We start from the raw sequence: 17,409 nt of genomic DNA, 5'->3' as shown, positions 1-17,409 counted from the left end.
CCTCCCTTCTATCTCCCCCTCCCTTCTATCTCCCCCCATCACTCCCCTCAATCTCCCCCCTCCCTCTCTTCTATCTCCCCCCCCTCCCTCCCTTCTATCTCCCCTCTCTCTTCTATCTCCCCACCCCTCTCTTCTATCTCCCCCCTCCCTCCCTTCTATCTCCCCCTCCCCTCTCCTATCTCCCCCCCTCCCTCCCTTCTATCTCCCCCCTCCCTTCTATCTCCCCCCTCCCTCCCTCTATCTCCCCCCCTCCCTCCCTTCTATCTCCCCCCTCCCTCTCTTCTATCTCCCCCCTCCCTCCTTTTCTATCTCCCCCTCCTCCCCCTCTCTTCTATCTCCCCCCTCCCTCCCTTCTATCTCCCCCCTCCCCTCTCTTCTATCTCCCCCCCTCCCCTCTCTTCTATCTCCCCCCTCCCCTCTCTTCTATCCCCCCCCTCCCCTCTCTTCTATCTCCCCCTCCCCTCCCTTCTATCTCCCCCCTCCCTCCCTTCTATCTCCCCTCTCCCTCTCTTCTATCTCCCCCCCTCTCTCTCTTCTATCTCCCCCCTCCCTCTCTTCTATCTCCCCCCTCCCTCTCTTCTATCTCCCCCCTCCCTTCTATCTCCCCCCTCCCTCTCTTCTATCTCCCCCCTCCCTCTCTTCTATCTCCCCCCCTCCCTCCCTTCTATCTCCCCCCTCCCTCTCTTCTATCTCCCCCCTCCCTCTCTTCTATCTCCCCCCTCCCTCCCTTCTATCTCCCCCCTCCCTCCCTTCTATCTCCCCCCTCCCTCCCTTCTATCTCCCCCCTCCCTCCCTTCTATCTCCCCCCTCCCTCCCTTCTATCTCCCCCCTCCCTCTCTTCTATCTCCCCCCTCCCTCTCTTCTATCTCCCCCCTCCCTCCCTTCTATCTCCACCCTCCCTCTCTTCTATCTCCCCCCTCCCTCCCTTCTATCTCCCCCCTCCCTCTCTGCTATCTCCCCCCTCTTCTATCTCCCCCCTCCCTCTCTTCTATCTCCCCCCTCCCTCCAATCTATCTCCCCCCTCCCTCTCTTCTATCTCCCCCCTCCCTCCCTTCTATCTCCCCCCTCCCTCCTCCCTTCTCTTTCACTCCTCCCCTCTCTTCTATCTCCCCCCCCCTCGCTTCTATCTCCCCTCCCTTCTATCTCCCCCCTCCCTCTCTTCTATCTTCCCCCTCTCTTCTATCTCCCCCTCCCGTCCCTTCTATCTCTCTACACTCGACCCCCCCCCCCACCACCCCCCTGCACGACAGCCGTGTCTCTCCAAGCCTGCCTGTGCCCACTCGGCCTCCTCCTGGCTCTCAGCTGCCTGACGTGGGCCGTGCCCAGAGGCGTCCACTCATCACCATCATCATCAGCAGCGGCATCATCATCATCATCAGCTGCATCATCATCATCAGCAGGGCAGCAGCTGCTGCTCCGCGCTTTGCTGCTCGCTGAGCTGGGCCAGGCGAGGCCCAGGGTGGAATACCCAGCGCTGCAGCCAGGTCTCATCACGGGACCACAGCACATCCAGGGTAACGTGGAGTGGGCGACGCGGAGTCTACAGTGACAGTGTTGAGTCTATGGTGTGACAGTGTTGAGTCTATGGGTGACAGTGTTGAGGCTATGGTGCAGTGTTGAGTCTATGGGTGAGAGTGTTGAGTCTATGGTGCAGTGTTGAGTCTATGGGTGACAGTGTTGAGTCTATGGTGCAGTGTTGAGTCTATGGGTGACAGTGTTGAGTCTATGGTGCAGTGTTGAGGCTATGGTGCAGTGTTGAGTCTATGGTGCAGTGTTGAGTCTATGGTGCAGTGTTGAGTCAATGGGTGACAGTGTTGAGTCTATGGTGCAATGTTGAGGCTATGGGTGACAGTGTTGAGTTTATGGGTGACAGTGTTGAGTCTATGGTGCAGTGTTGAGTCTATGGTGCAGTGTTGAGTCTACGGTGCAGTGTTGAGTCTACCGTGCAGTGTTGAGTCTACGGTGCAGTGTTAAGTCTATAGCGCAGTGTTGAGTCTACCGTGCAGTGTTGAGTCTATGGTGCAGTGTTAAGTCTATGGCGCAGTGTTGAGTCTACGGTGCAGTGTTGAGTCTATGGGTAGTGTTGAGTCTATGGTGCAGTGTTGAGTCTATGGTGCAGTGTTGAGTCTATGGTGCAGTGTTGAGTCTATGGGTGACAGTGTTAAGTCTATGGTGCAGTGTTGAGTCTATGGGTGACAGTGTTGAGTCTATGGTGCAGTGTTGAGGCTATGGTGCAGTGTTGAGTCTATGGTGCAGTGTTGAGTCTATGGTGCAGTGTTGAGTCAATGGGTGACAGTGTTGAGTCTATGGTGCAATGTTGAGGCTATGGGTGACAGTGTTGAGTTTATGGGTGACAGTGTTGAGTCTATGGTGCAGTGTTGAGTCTATGGTGCAGTGTTGAGTCTACGGTGCAGTGTTGAGTCTACCGTGCAGTGTTGAGTCTACGGTGCAGTGTTAAGTCTATGGCACAGTGTTGAGTCTACCGTGCAGTGTTGAGTCTATGGTGCAGTGTTAAGTCTATGGCGCAGTGTTGAGTCTACGGTGCAGTGTTGAGTCTATGGGTAGTGTTGAGTCTATGGTGCAGTGTTGAGTCTATGGTGCAGTGTTGAGTCTATCGGTGACAGTGTTGAGTCTATGGTGTGACAGTGTTGAGTCTATGTTGCAGTGTTGAGTCTATGGGTGACAGTGTTGAGTCTATGGGTGACAGTGTTGAGTCTATGGTGCAGTGTTGAGTCTATGGTGTGACAGTGTTGAGTCTATGGTGCAGTGTTGAGTCTATGGGTGACAGTGTTGAGTCTATGGTGCAGTGTTGAGTCTATGGTGCAGTGTTGAGGCTATGGTGGAGTGTTGAGTCTATGGTGCAGTGTTGAGTCTATGGGTGACAGTGTTGAGTCTATGGGTGACAGTGTTGAGTCTATGGTGCAGTGTTGAGTCTATGGTGCAGTGTTGAGGCTATGGTGCAGTGTTGAGTCTATGGTGCAGTGTTGAGTCTATGGTGCAGTGTTGAGTCTATGGTGCAGTGTTGAGTCTATGGGTGACAGTGTTGAGTCTATGGTGCAGTGTTGAGACTATGGTGCAGTGTTGATTCTATGGTGCAGTGTTGAGTCTATGGGTAACAGTGTTGAGTCTATGGGTGACAGTGTTGAGTCTATGGTGCAGTGTTGAGTCTATGGTGCAGTGTTGAGTCTATGGGCAGTGTTGAGTCTACGGTGCAGTGTTGAGTCTACGGTGCAGTGTTAAGTCTATGGTGTAGTGTGAGTTTATGGTGTAGTGTTAAGTCTACGGCGCAGTGTTGAGTCTATGGGTAGTGTTGAGTCTATGGTGCAATGTTGAGTCTGTGGTGCAGTGTTGAGTCTATGAGTGACTGTGTTGAGTCTATGGTGCAGTGTTGATTCTATGGTGCAGTGTTGAGTTTATGGGTAGTGTTGAGTCTATGGTGCAATGTTGAGTCTATGGTGCAGTGTTGAGTCTATGGTGCAGTGTTGATTCTATGGTGCAGTGTTGAGTTTATGGGTAGTGTTGAGTCTATGGTGCAATGTTGAGTCTATGGTGCAGTGTTTAGTCTATGGTGCAGTGTTGAGTCTATGATGCAGTGTTGAGTCTATGGTGCAGTGTTTAATCTATGGTGCAGTGTTGAGTCTATGGGTGACAGTGTTGAGTCTATGGGTGACAGTGTTGAGTCTATGGTGCAGTGTTGAGTCTGTGGGTGACAGTGTTGAGTCTATGGTGCAGTGTTGAGTCTATGGGCAGTATTCTTTGGTTCTTTCGGTAAAGTCACGTAGAATGAGAATAAAATAATAAATTGATAAAATAAAATAACACAATAATATTCTCACGACGTTTCGGCCACAACACAAGCGGCCTTCATCAGGTGAAGGGGCGAGACTGTCTGGTAGGACAGCGCTGGAGTGAAAGAGCCACGTTCAGATCACGGCCTTTAAGCTGTGTGAGAGGAACAAAGCGCCTTGACAAAGGAATTAGCATATAATTTAGCATTGAAATGGCTGAATGATTAGCTTGTGACTGGTCACAGAAATAGCTATGTTAAAAGTTAAAGCATACACATCCGCAGAGGCACCCATTGTTAAAGGAATCAGCATAGAATTTACCATTGAAATAGCTAAGTTAAGGCATACACATCCGCAGAGGCACCCCTTGACAATGGAATTAGCATAGAATTTAGCATTGACATAGCTGCGTGATTAGCTTGTAACTGCTACAGAAATAGCTACGTTAAAGTCAGAGCATACACATTCACCGAGGCACTTAGTACAAATCGTACTAAGTACTAAGTGCCTCGGTGAATGTGTATGCTCTGACTTTAACGTAGCTATTTCTGTAGCAGAAATAGCTTAGTACGATTTGTACTAAGTGCCTCGGTGAATGTGTATGCTCTGACTTTAACGTAGCTATTTCTGTAGCAGATACAAGCTAATCACTCAGCTATTTCAATGCTAAATTCTATGCTAATTCCATTGTCAAGGGGTGCCTCTGCGGATGTGTATGCCTTGACTTAGCTATTTCAATGCTAAATTCTATGCTAATTCCTTTAACAATGGGTGCCTCTGCGGATGTGTATGCTTTAACTTTTAACATAGCTATTTCTGTGACCAGTCACAAGCTAATCATTCAGCCATTTCAATGCTAAATTATATGCTAATTCCTTTGTCAAGGCGCTTTGTTCCTCTCACACAGCTTAAAGGCCGTGATCTGAACGTGGCTCTTTCACTCCAGCGCTGTCCTACCAGACAGTCTCGCCCCTTCACCTGATGAAGGCCGCTTGTGTTGTGGCCGAAACGTCGTGAGAATATTATTGTGTTATTTTATTTTATCAATTTATTATTTTATTCTCATTCTACGTGACTTTACCGAAAGAACCAAAGAAGATGAATCATTGCAGTCACGAAAGCTTTAAATCGAAATCTATGGGCAGTGTTGAGTCTATGGGTGACAGTGTTGAGTCTATGGTACAGTGTTGAGTCTATGGTGCAGTGTTGTCTATGGTGCAGTGTTGAGGCTATGGTGCAGTGTTGAGTCTATGGTGGAGTGTTGAGTCTATGGGTGACAGTGTTGAGTCTATGATGCAGTATGAGTCTATGGGTAATGCTGTGGTATATGGATAGTGTTGAGTCTATGGTGCAGTGTTGAGTCTACGGTGCAGTGATGAGTCTACAGTGCAGTGTTGAGTCTATGGAGCAGTGCTGAGTCTATGGGCAGTGTTGAGTTTATGGTGCAGTGTTGAGTCTATGGTGCAGTGTTGAGTCTATGGTGCAGTGTTGAGTCTATGGGGCAGTGTTGAGTCTACGGTGCAGTTTTGGTTCTACGGTGCAGTGCTGAGTCTACAGTGCAGTGTTGAGTCTACGGTGCAGTGTTGAGTCTATGGTGCAGTGTTGAGTCTATGGGTAATGCTGGGGTATATGGATAGTGTTGAGTCTACGGTGCAGTGTTAAGTCTACGGTGCAGTGTTGAGTCTACGGTGCAGTGTTGAGTCTACGGTGCAGTGTTGGTTCTATGGTGCAGTGTTGAGTCTGTGGTGCAGTGTTGGTCTACTGTGCAGTGTTGAGTATATTTTGCAGTGTTGAGTCTATAGTGCAGTGTTGAGTATATGGTGCAGTGTTGAGTCTGTGGTGCAGTGCTGAGTCTATGGTGCAGTGTTGAGTCTATGGTGCAGTGTTGAGTCTATGGTGCAGTGTTGAGTCTATGGCGCAGTGTTGAGTCTATGGTGCAGTGTTGAGTCTATGTTGCAGTGTCGAGTCTATAGTGCAGTGTTGAGTCTATGGCGCAGTGTTGAGTCTATCGTGCAGTGTTGAGTCTATGGTCCAGTGTCGAGTCTATGGTGCAGTGTCGAGTCTATAGTGCAGTGTCGAGTCTATGGTGCAGTGCTGAGTCTATGGTGCAGAGTTGAGTCTATGGTGCAGTGTTGAGTCTATGGTGCAGTGCTGAGTCTATGGTGCAGTGTTGAGTCTATGGTGCAGTGCTGAGTCTATGGCGCAGTGCTGAGGAGTCTCTGGGCCGTGTGCCGTGGCCCAGGTGGCGCCTACGAGGGGCTCCAGCATCTGGGTCCCCTGGGCGACATCAGCAACGTGGTGACGGCTCTGGGCGGAGACGCGGGGGGAGGCAGAGAGAGCCACGGAGCCCAGCGATACCCAGAGCCACCCAACCCGTGCTCTCGCGGCCTCTCCGGTAACCTCCACGTCACCATGGCCAGGATCAGCATCGATACGGGACCTTGTTTTTGCTGTTGCCAGTATCAAAGTGCAGCGAGCCCAACCGAGTCGCAGACGTTATTCTTCAGAGGCAACACGTTCATCCGCAGCGCGTAAATACGAAAGGGAGGTAAACTGCCCCTTTACCAGATGCAGCCTAGGGCCCATACCAGTTGGTTCCTTTGGCGAAGTCACGGAGGCAAAACAAATCACGGCGTTTCGGAGTCAACTACAAGAAGCTTCCGTTATCAGCTGGCAACAGCCACAGCAAAATCACTGTGGTGAGTAGAGAGAGAGCTGTTTGTGAACAAGAGATTATATCGGGTACCATGCCCAGGAGCTTCTATATTCCCTATCCCCCAACACTCATCCACCCCCCACCCCACCCCACCCTGCATTTGTCCTCCCTGGCTCCTCCCCCTTTCTTACCCTACTATATAATATCTTGTCACAAAACAGCTCTCTCTCTCTCACCATTGGAACCTCCTTTTGCCAGTAGCAAAATATGATAGTTGGTATTTTACCTTTCGATTGAAAGCTTTCGTGACTGCAAGGATTCATCTTCTTTGGTTCTTTCGGTAAAGTCACCACCACCACGTAGAATGAGAACAAAATAATACATTAAAAAAATAACATAACACAATCAAATTCTCACGACGTTTCGGCCACAACACAAGTGGCCTTGAAGCTCTGTCGTCCCGACTGGTCTGTTCCTTTCACCTGAAGAAGGCCACTTGTCTTGTAGCCGAAACGTCGTGAGAATTTTATCGTGTTATTTTATTTTATTAATTTATTATTTTGTTCTCATTCTACGTGGTGGCGACTTTACCGAAAGAACCAAGAAGATGGTATTTTACCCTTTTATCTGCCAACAAAACTGACACCTTTTTTTACAAGGAGTCATTTTTGTACATTGACCACAATACCTGCGGTCGGAATGCAAACAAAAAACAACAACTCTGATAATGTATTGGCACTGTCCTTGAAATCGATTGGTCCGAGACAGCTTTCCTTAGAGCCTAGTCTCACGTTGGTGTTGCGCCTTTTGGCATCATCTGGTCCAACACCAACGTGAGACTAGGCTCTAAGGAAAGCTGTCTCGGACCAAATCGATTTCAAGGACAGTGCCAATACATTATCAGAGTTGTGTTTTTTGTTTGCATTCCGACCGCGGGTATTGTGGTCAATGCAAACACGACTCCTTGTAAAAAAAGGTGTCAGTTTTGTTGCCAGATAAAAGGGCAAAAAAAAAAACCAATTACCAGCTCTCTCTCTCTCTACTCACCACAGTAATTTTTCTGTGGCTGTTGCCGCCCGGTAACGGAAGCTTCTTGTAGTTGCCTCCGAGACGTCGTGATTTGTTTGAGTGTTTTTTTAAATTTTCTTCACCCACGTGACTTTACCGAAAGAACCAAAGAGTATGGACCCTTGCATTCACGGAAACTTCAAATCTACAACAACCTAGGGTGGTGACCACCCAGTTAACTACACCATACGGAGGAGTTACAGCTACAGTAATTTTTCTGTGGCTTTTGCTGCCCGGTAACGGAAGCTTCTTGTAGTTGCCTCCGAGACGTCGTGATTTGTTTGAGTGTTGTTTTTTATTTTCTTCACCCACGTGACTTTAGCGAAAGAACCAAAGAGTATGGACCCTTGCATTCACGGAAACTTCAAATCTACAACAGCCTAGGGTGGTGACCACCCAGCTAACTACACCATACGGAGGAGTTACAGCTACGAAGGGTCGACCCTCACTCGGGTCCCCGGCCACGTGTTGATGCCTCGTAGGACGTAGGACGTGGAGCTCTCAGCTTGTAGGACGTGGAGCTCTCAGCTTCTAGACGTGGAGCTTCCAGCTTGTAGGACGTGGAGCTTCCAGCGTGTAGGACGTGGAGCTTCCAGCTTGTAGGACGTGGAGTTTCCAGCGTGTAGGACGTGGAGCTTACAGCTTGTAGGCGTGGAGCTTACAGCTTATAGGACGTGGAGCTTACAGCTTGTAGGACGTGGAGCTTACAGCTTGTAGGACGTGGAGCTTCCAGCGTGTAGGACGTGGAGCTTACAGCTTGTAGGACGTGGAGCTTACAGCTTGTAGGACGTGGAGCTCTCAGCTTGTAGGACGTGGAGCTTACAGCTTGTAGGACGTGGAGCTTCCTGCTTGTAGGACGTGGAGCTTCCAGCATGTATGACCTAGAGCTTCCAGCTTGTAGGACGTGGAGCTTCCAGCTTGTAGGACATGGAGCTTACAGCTTGTAGGACGTGGAGCTCTCAGCTTGTAGGACGTGGAGCTTACAGCTTGTAGGACGTGGAGCTTACAGCTTGTAGGTGTTGAGCTTCCAGTTTGTAGGACGTGGAGCTTCCAGCTTGTAGACGTGGAGCTCTCAGCTTGTAGGACGTGGAGCTTCCAGCTTGTAGGACGTGGAGCTTCCTGCTTGTAGGACGTGGAGCTTCCAGCTTGTAGGACGTGGAGCTCTCAGCTTGTAGGACGTGGAGCTTCCAGCTTGTAGGACGTGGAGCTTCCTGCTTGTAGGACGTGGAGCTCTCAGCTTGTAGGACGTGGAGCTTACAGCTTGTAGGACGTGGAGCTTCCAGCTTGTAGGACGTGGAGCTTACAGCTTGTAGGACGTGGAGCTTACAGCTTGTAGGACGTGGAGCTTACAGCTTGTAGGACGTGGAGCTTCCAGCTTGTAGGACGTGGAGCTTACAGCGTGTAGGACGTGGAGCTTACAGCTTGGAGGACGTGGAGCTTACAGCTTGGAGGACGTGGAGCTTACAGCGTGTAGGACCTGGAGCTTACAGCTTGGAGGACGTGGAGCTTACAGCTTATAGGACGTGGAGCTTACAGCTTGTAGGACGTGGAGCTTACAGCTTGTAGGACGTGGAGCTTCCAGCGTGTAGGACGTGGAGCTTACAGCTTGTAGGACGTGGAGCTTACAGCTTGTAGGACGTGGAGCTCTCAGCTTGTAGGACGTGGAGCTTACAGCTTGTAGGACGTGGAGCTTCCTGCTTGTAGGACGTGGAGCTTCCAGCATGTATGACCTAGAGCTTCCAGCTTGTAGGACGTGGAGCTTCCAGCTTGTAGGACATGGAGCTTACAGCTTGTAGGACGTGGAGCTCTCAGCTTGTAGGACGTGGAGCTTACAGCTTGTAGGACGTGGAGCTTACAGCTTGTAGGTGTTGAGCTTCCAGTTTGTAGGACGTGGAGCTTCCAGCTTGTAGACGTGGAGCTCTCAGCTTGTAGGACGTGGAGCTTCCAGCTTGTAGGACGTGGAGCTTCCTGCTTGTAGGACGTGGAGCTTCCAGCTTGTAGGACGTGGAGCTCTCAGCTTGTAGGACGTGGAGCTTCCAGCTTGTAGGACGTGGAGCTTCCTGCTTGTAGGACGTGGAGCTCTCAGCTTGTAGGACGTGGAGCTTACAGCTTGTAGGACGTGGAGCTTCCAGCTTGTAGGACGTGGAGCTTACAGCTTGTAGGACGTGGAGCTTACAGCTTGTAGGACGTGGAGCTTACAGCTTGTAGGACGTGGAGCTTCCAGCTTGTAGGACGTGGAGCTTACAGCGTGTAGGACGTGGAGCTTACAGCTTGGAGGACGTGGAGCTTACAGCTTGGAGGACGTGGAGCTTACAGCGTGTAGGACCTGGAGCTTACAGCTTGGAGGACGTGGAGCTTACAGCTTGTAGACGTGGAGCTTACAGCTTGTAGGACGTGGAGCTCTCAGCTTGTAGACGTGGAGCTTACAGCTTGTAGGACGTGGAGCTTACAGCTTGTAGGACGTGGAGCTTACAGCTTGTAGGTGTCGAGCTTCCTGCTTATAGACGCGGAGCTTCCAGCTTGTAGGACGTGGAGCTCTCAGCTTGTAGGACGTGGAGCTCTCAGCTTGTAGGACGTGGAGCTTCCAGCTTGTAGACGTGGAGCTTCCAGCTTGTAGGACGTGGAGCTTACAGCTTGTAGGACGTGGAGCTTACAGCTAGTAGGACGTGGAGCTTACAGCTTGTAGGACGTGGAGCTCTCAGCTTGTAGGACGTGGAGCTTCCTGCTTGTAGGACGTGGAGCTTCCAGCTTGTAGGACGTGGAGCTTCCAGCGTGTAGACGTGGAGCTCACAGCTTGTAGGACGTGGAGCTTCCTGCTTGTAGGACGTGGAGCTTCCTGCTTGTAGGACGTGGAGCTTCCAGCTTGTAGGACGTGGAGCTTCCAGCTTGTAGGACGTGGAGCTTACAGCTTGTAGGACGTGGAGCTTACAGCTTGTAGGACGTGGAGCTTACAGCTTGTAGGACGTGGAGCTTCCAGCGTGTAGGACGTGGAGCTTACAGCTTGTAGGTGTGGAGCTTCCAGCGTGTAGGACGTGGAGCTTCCAGCTTGTAGACGTGGAGCTTCCAGCTTGTAGGACGTGGAGCTTCCAGCTTGTAGACGTGGAGCTTCCAGCTTGTAGACGTGGAGCTTCCAGCTTTTAGACGTGGAGCTTCCAGCATGTAGACGTGGAGCTTCCAGCTTGTAGGACGTGGAGCTTCCAGCTTGTAGGACGTAGAGCTTCCAGCTTGTAGGACGTAGAGCTTCCAGCTTGTAGGACGTGGAGCTTCCAGCTTGTAGGACGTGGAGCTTACAGCTTGTAGGACGTGGAGCTTACAGCTTGTAGGACGTGGAGCTTCCAGCTTGTAGGACGTGGAGCTTACAGCGTGTAGGACGTGGAGCTTACAGCTTGGAGGACGTGGAGCTTACAGCTTGGAGGACGTGGAGCTTACAGCGTGTAGGACCTGGAGCTTACAGCTTGGAGGACGTGGAGCTTACAGGTTGTAGACGTGGAGCTTACAGCTTGTAGGACGTGGAGCTCTCAGCTTGTAGACGTGGAGCTTACAGCTTGTAGGACGTGGAGCTTACAGCTTGTAGGACGTGGAGCTTACAGCTTGTAGGTGTCGAGCTTCCTGCTTATAGACGCGGAGCTTCCAGCTTGTAGGACGTGGAGCTCTCAGCTTGTAGGACGTGGAGCTCTCAGCTTGTAGGACGTGGAGCTTCCAGCTTGTAGACGTGGAGCTTCCAGCTTGTAGGACGTGGAGCTTACAGCTTGTAGGACGTGGAGCTTACAGCTAGTAGGACGTGGAGCTTACAGCTTGTAGGACGTGGAGCTCTCAGCTTGTAGGACGTGGAGCTTCCTGCTTGTAGGACGTGGAGCTTCCAGCTTGTAGGACGTGGAGCTTCCAGCTTGTAGACGTGGAGCTCACAGCTTGTAGGACGTGGAGCTTCCTGCTTGTAGGACGTGGAGCTTCCTGCTTGTAGGACGTGGAGCTTCCAGCTTGTAGGACGTGGAGCTTCCAGCTTGTAGGACGTGGAGCTTACAGCTTGTAGGACGTGGAGCTTACAGCTTGTAGGACGTGGAGCTTACAGCTTGTAGGACGTGGAGCTTACAGTTTGTAGGACGTGGAGCTTCCAGCGTGTAGGACGTGGAGCTTACAGCTTGTAGGTGTGGAGCTTCCAGCGTGTAGGACGTGGAGCTTCCAGCTTGTAGACGTGGAGCTTCCAGCTTGTAGGACGTGGAGCTTCCAGCTTGTAGACGTGGAGCTTCCAGCTTGTAGATGTGGAGCTTCCAGCTTTTAGACGTGGAGCTTCCAGCATGTAGACGTGGAGCTTCCAGCTTGTAGGACGTGGAGCTTCCAGCTTGTAGGACGTAGAGCTTCCAGCTTGTAGGACGTAGAGCTTCCAGCTTGTAGGACGTGGAGCTTCCAGCTTGTAGGACGTGGAGCTTCCAGCTTGTAGGACGTGGAGCTTACAGCTTGTAGACGTGGAGCTTACAGCTTGTAGGAGGTGGAGCTTACAGCTTGTAGGACGTGGAGCTTCCAGCTTGTAGGATGTGGAGCTTCCAGGTTGTAGGCGTGGAGCTCTCAGCTTGTAGGACGTGGAGCTTCCAGCTTGTAGGACGTGGAGCTTCCAGCTTGTAGGACGTGGAGCTCTCAGCTTGTAGGACGTGGAGCTTCCTGCTTGTAGGACATGGAGCTTCCAGCTTGTAGGACGTGGAGCTTCCAGCTTGTAGACGTGGAGCTCACAGCTTGTAGGACGTGGAGCTTACAGCTTGTAGGACGTGGAGCTTCCAGCTTGTAGGACGTGGAGCTTCCTGCTTGTAGGACGTGGAGCTTCCTGCTTGTAGGACGTGGAGCTTACAGCTTGTAGGACGTGGAGCTTCCAGCTTGTAGACGTGGAGCTTACAGCTTGTAGGACGTGGAGCTTACAGCTTGTAGGACGTGGAGCTTCCAGCTTGTAGGACGTGGAGCTTCCAGCTTGTAGGACGTGGAGCTTCCTGCTTGTAGGACGTGGAGCTTCCAGCTTGTAGGCATGGAGCTTCCAGCTTGTAGGACGTGGAGCTTCCAGCTTGTAGGCATGGAGCTTCCAGCTTGTAGGACGTGGAGCTTAGAGCGTGTAGGTGTCGAGCTTCCTGCTTATAGACGTGGAGCTTACAGCTTGTAGGACGTGGAGCTTCCAGCTTGTAGACGTGGAGCTTCCAGCGTGTAGGACGTGGAGCTTACAGCTTGTAGGTGTGGAGCTTCCAGCGTGTAGGACGTGGAGCTTCCAGCTTGTAGACGTGGAGCTTCCAGCTTGTAGGACGTGGAGCTTCCAGCTTGTAGACGTGGAGCTTCCAGCTTGTAGACGTGGAGCTTCCAGCTTTTAGACGTGGAGCTTCCAGCATGTAGACGTGGAGCTTCCAGCTTGTAGGACGTGGAGCTTCCAGCTTGTAGGACGTAGAGCTTCCAGCTTGTAGGACGTAGAGCTTCCAGCTTGTAGGACGTGGAGCTTCCAGCTTGTAGGACGTGGAGCTTCCAGCTTGTAGGACGTGGAGCTTACAGCTTGTAGACGTGGAGCTTACAGCTTGTAGGAGGTGGAGCTTACAGCTTGTAGGACGTGGAGCTTCCAGCTTGTAGGATGTGGAGCTTCCAGGTTGTAGGCGTGGAGCTCTCAGCTTGTAGGACGTGGAGCTTCCAGCTTGTAGGACGTGGAGCTTCCAGCTTGTAGGACGTGGAGCTCTCAGCTTGTAGGACGTGGAGCTTCCTGCTTGTAGGACATGGAGCTTCCAGCTTGTAGGACGTGGAGCTTCCAGCTTGTAGACGTGGAGCTCACAGCTTGTAGGACGTGGAGCTTACAGCTTGTAGGACGTGGAGCTTCCAGCTTGTAGGACGTGGAGCTTCCTGCTTGTAGGACGTGGAGCTTCCTGCTTGTAGGACGTGGAGCTTACAGCTTGTAGGACGTGGAGCTTCCAGCTTGTAGACGTGGAGCTTACAGCTTGTAGGACGTGGAGCTTACAGCTTGTAGGACGTGGAGCTTCCAGCTTGTAGGACGTGGAGCTTCCAGCTTGTAGGACGTGGCGCTTCCTGCTTGTAGGACGTGGAGCTTCCAGCTTGTAGGCATGGAGCTTCCAGCTTGTAGGACGTGGAGCTTCCAGCTTGTAGGCATGGAGCTTCCAGCTTGTAGGACGTGGAGCTTAGAGCGTGTAGGTGTCGAGCTTCCTGCTTATAGACGTGGAGCTTACAGCTTGTAGGACGTGGAGCTTCCAGCTTGTAGACGTGGAGCTTCCAGCTTGTAGGACGTGGAGCTTCCAGCGTGTAGGACGTGGAGCTTACAGCTTGTAGGTGTGGAGCTTCCAGCGTGTAGGACGTGGAGCTTCCAGCTTGTAGACGTGGAGCTTCCAGCTTGTAGGACGTGGAGCTTCCAGCTTGTAGACGTGGAGCTTCCAGCTTGTAGACGTGGAGCTTCCAGCTTTTAGACGTGGAGCTTCCAGCATGTAGACGTGGAGCTTCCAGCTTGTAGGACGTGGAGCTTCCAGCTTGTAGGACGTAGAGCTTCCAGCTTGTAGGACGTAGAGCTTCCAGCTTGTAGGACGTGGAGCTTCCAGCTTGTAGGACGTGGAGCTTCCAGCTTGTAGGACGTGGAGCTTACAGCTTGTAGACGTGGAGCTTACAGCTTGTAGGAGGTGGAGCTTACAGCTTGTAGGACGTGGAGCTTCCAGCTTGTAGGATGTGGAGCTTCCAGGTTGTAGGCGTGGAGCTCACAGCTTGTAGGACGTGGAGCTTACAGCTTGTAGGACGTGGAGCTTACAGCTTGTAGGACGTGGAGCTTCCTGCTTGTAGGACGTGGAGCTTCCTGCTTGTAGGACGTGGAGCTTACAGCTTGTAGGACGTGGAGCTTCCAGCTTGTAGACGTGGAGCTTACAGCTTGTAGGACGTGGAGCTTACAGCTTGTAGGACGTGGAGCTTCCAGCTTGTAGAACGTGGAGCTTCCAGCTTGTAGGACGTGGAGCTTCCTGCTTGTAGGACGTGGAGCTTCCAGCTTGTAGGCATGGAGCTTCCAGCTTGTAGGACGTGGAGCTTCCAGCTTGTAGGCATGGAGCTTCCAGCTTGTAGGACGTGGAGCTTAGAGCTTGTAGGTGTCAAGCTTCCTGCTTATAGACGTGGAGCTTACAGCTTGTAGGACGTGGAGCTTCCAGCTTGTAGACGTGGAGCTTCCAGCTTGTAGGACGTGGAGCTTCCTGCTTGTAGGACGTGGAGCTTCCAGCTTGTAGGACGTGGAGCTCTCAGCTTGTAGGACGTGGAGCTTACAGCTTGTAGGTGTGGAGCTTCCAGCGTGTAGGACGTGGAGCTTCCAGCTTGTAGACGTGGAGCTTCCAGCTTGTAGGACGTGGAGCTTCCAGCTTGTAGACGTGGAGCTTCCAGCTTGTAGACGTGGAGCTTCCAGCTTTTAGACGTGGAGCTTCCAGCATGTAGACGTGGAGCTTCCAGCTTGTAGGACGTGGAGCTTCCAGCTTGTAGGACGTAGAGCTTCCAGCTTGTAGGACGTAGAGCTTCCAGCTTGTAGGACGTGGAGCTTCCAGCTTGTAGGACGTGGAGCTTACAGCTTGTAGGACGTGGAGCTTCCAGCTTGTAGGACGTGGAGCTTCCAGCTTGTAGGACGTGGAGCTTACAGCGTGTAGGACGTGGAGCTTACAGCTTGGAGGACGTGGAGCTTACAGCTTGGAGGACGTGGAGCTTACAGCGTGTAGGACCTGGAGCTTACAGCTTGGAGGACGTGGAGCTTACAGGTTGTAGACGTGGAGCTTACAGCTTGTAGGACGTGGAGCTCTCAGCTTGTAGACGTGGAGCTTACAGCTTGTAGGACGTGGAGCTTACAGCTTGTAGGACGTGGAGCTTACAGCTTCTAGGTGTCGAGCTTCCTGCTTATAGACGCGGAGCTTCCAGCTTGTAGGACGTGGAGCTCTCAGCTTGTAGGACGTGGAGCTCTCAGCTTGTAGGACGTGGAGCTTCCAGCTTGTAGACGTGGAGCTTCCAGCTTGTAGGACGTGGAGCTTACAGCTTGTAGGACGTGGAGCTTACAGCTAGTAGGACGTGGAGCTTACAGCTTGTAGGACGTGGAGCTCTCAGCTTGTAGGACGTGGAGCTTCCTGCTTGTAGGACGTGGAGCTTCCAGCTTGTAGGACGTGGAGCTTCCAGCTTGTAGACGTGGAGCTCACAGCTTGTAGGACGTGGAGCTTCCTGCTTGTAGGACGTGGAGCTTCCTGCTTGTAGGACGTGGAGCTTCCAGCTTGTAGGACGTGGAGCTTCCAGCTTGTAGGACGTGGAGCTTACAGCTTGTAGGACGTGGAGCTTACAGCTTGTAGGACGTGGAGCTTACAGCTTGTAGGACGTGGAGCTTACAGTTTGTAGGACGTGGAGCTTCCAGCGTGTAGGACGTGGAGCTTACAGCTTGTAGGTGTGGAGCTTCCAGCGTGTAGGACGTGGAGCTTCCAGCTTGTAGACGTGGAGCTTCCAGCTTGTAGGACGTGGAGCTTCCAGCTTGTAGACGTGGAGCTTCCAGCTTGTAGACGTGGAGCTTCCAGCTTTTAGACGTGGAGCTTCCAGCATGTAGACGTGGAGCTTCCAGCTTGTAGGACGTGGAGCTTCCAGCTTGTAGGACGTAGAGCTTCCAGCTTGTAGGACGTAGAGCTTCCAGCTTGTAGGACGTGGAGCTTCCAGCTTGTAGGACGTGGAGCTTCCAGCTTGTAGGACGTGGAGCTTACAGCTTGTAGACGTGGAGCTTACAGCTTGTAGGAGGTGGAGCTTACAGCTTGTAGGACGTGGAGCTTCCAGCTTGTAGGATGTGGAGCTTCCAGGTTGTAGGCATGGAGCTCTCAGCTTGTAGGACGTGGAGCTTCCAGCTTGTAGGACGTGGAGCTTCCAGCTTGTAGGACGTGGAGCTTCCAGCTTGTAGACGTGGAGCTTCCAGCTTGTAGGACGTGGAGCTTCCAGCTTGTAGGACGTGGAGCTTCCTGCTTGTAGGACGTGGAGCTTCCAGCTTGTAGGACGTGGAGCTCTCAGCTTGTAGGACGTGGAGCTTCCTGCTTGTAGGACGTGGAGCTTCCAGCTTGTAGGACGTGGAGCTTCCAGCTTGTAGACGTGGAGCTCACAGCTTGTAGGACGTGGAGCTTACAGCTTGTAGGACGTGGAGCTTCCAGCTTGTAGGACGTGGAGCTTCCTGCTTGTAGGACGTGGAGCTTCCTGCTTGTAGGACGTGGAGCTTACAGCTTGTAGGACGTGGAGCTTCCAGCTTGTAGACGTGGAGCTTACAGCTTGTAGGACGTGGAGCTTACAGCTTGTAGGACGTGGACCTTCCAGCTTGTAGGACGTGGAGCTTCCAGCTTGTAGGACGTGGAGCTTCCTGCTTGTAGGACGTGGAGCTTCCAGCTTGTAGGCATGGAGCTTCCAGCTTGTAGGACGTGGAGCTTCCAGCTTGTAGGCATGGAGCTTCCAGCTTGTAGGACGTGGAGCTTAGAGCGTGTAGGTGTCGAGCTTCCTGCTTATAGACGTGGAGCTTACAGCTTGTAGGACGTGGAGCTTCCAGCTTGTAGACGTGGAGCTTCCAGCTTGTAGGACGTGGAGCTTCCTGCTTGTAGGACGTGGAGCTTCCAGCTTGTAGGACGTGGAGCTCACAGCTTGTAGGACGTGGAGCTTACAGCTTGTAGGACGTGGAGCTTCCAGCTTGTAGGACGTGGAGCTTCCTGCTTGTAGGACGTGGAGCTTCCTGCTTGTAGGACGTGGAGCTTACAGCTTGTAGGACGTGGAGCTTCCAGCTTGTAGACGTGGAGCTTACAGCTTGTAGGACGTGGAGCTTACAGCTTGTAGGACGTGGAGCTTCCAGCTTGTAGAACGTGGAGCTTCCAGCTTGTAGGACGTGGAGCTTCCTGCTTGTAGGACGTG

General features: G+C 52.1%; 1 protein-coding gene across 1 annotated transcript in view; it reads left to right on the top strand.

The window, feature by feature from the left end:
• Window positions 1-535: 535 nt before the first annotated feature.
• The window catches only part of LOC116938473 (uncharacterized), a gene marked incomplete at its 5' end in the record, with an annotated part of 29,899 nt that continues 13,025 nt past the window's right edge, over window positions 536-17,409 (top strand). The window contains 2 exons of the mRNA XM_032945587.2: window positions 536-1,514; window positions 6,031-6,183. Of these exons, the coding sequence (XP_032801478.2) occupies window positions 536-1,514; window positions 6,031-6,183 (1,132 nt within the window). The remainder of the gene's footprint in view (window positions 1,515-6,030; window positions 6,184-17,409) is intronic.

The sequence above is a fragment of the Petromyzon marinus genome, assembly GCF_048934315.1.
Source record: "Petromyzon marinus isolate PM22_M1 ecotype Great Lakes invasive population chromosome 68 unlocalized genomic scaffold, UKy_Petmar_22M1.pri1.0 chr68_unloc.1, whole genome shotgun sequence".
NCBI lineage: Eukaryota > Metazoa > Chordata > Hyperoartia > Petromyzontiformes > Petromyzontidae > Petromyzon > Petromyzon marinus.
The sequence above is the reverse complement of the archived record's forward strand: the minus strand, read 5'-3'. Positions and strand labels throughout refer to the sequence as shown.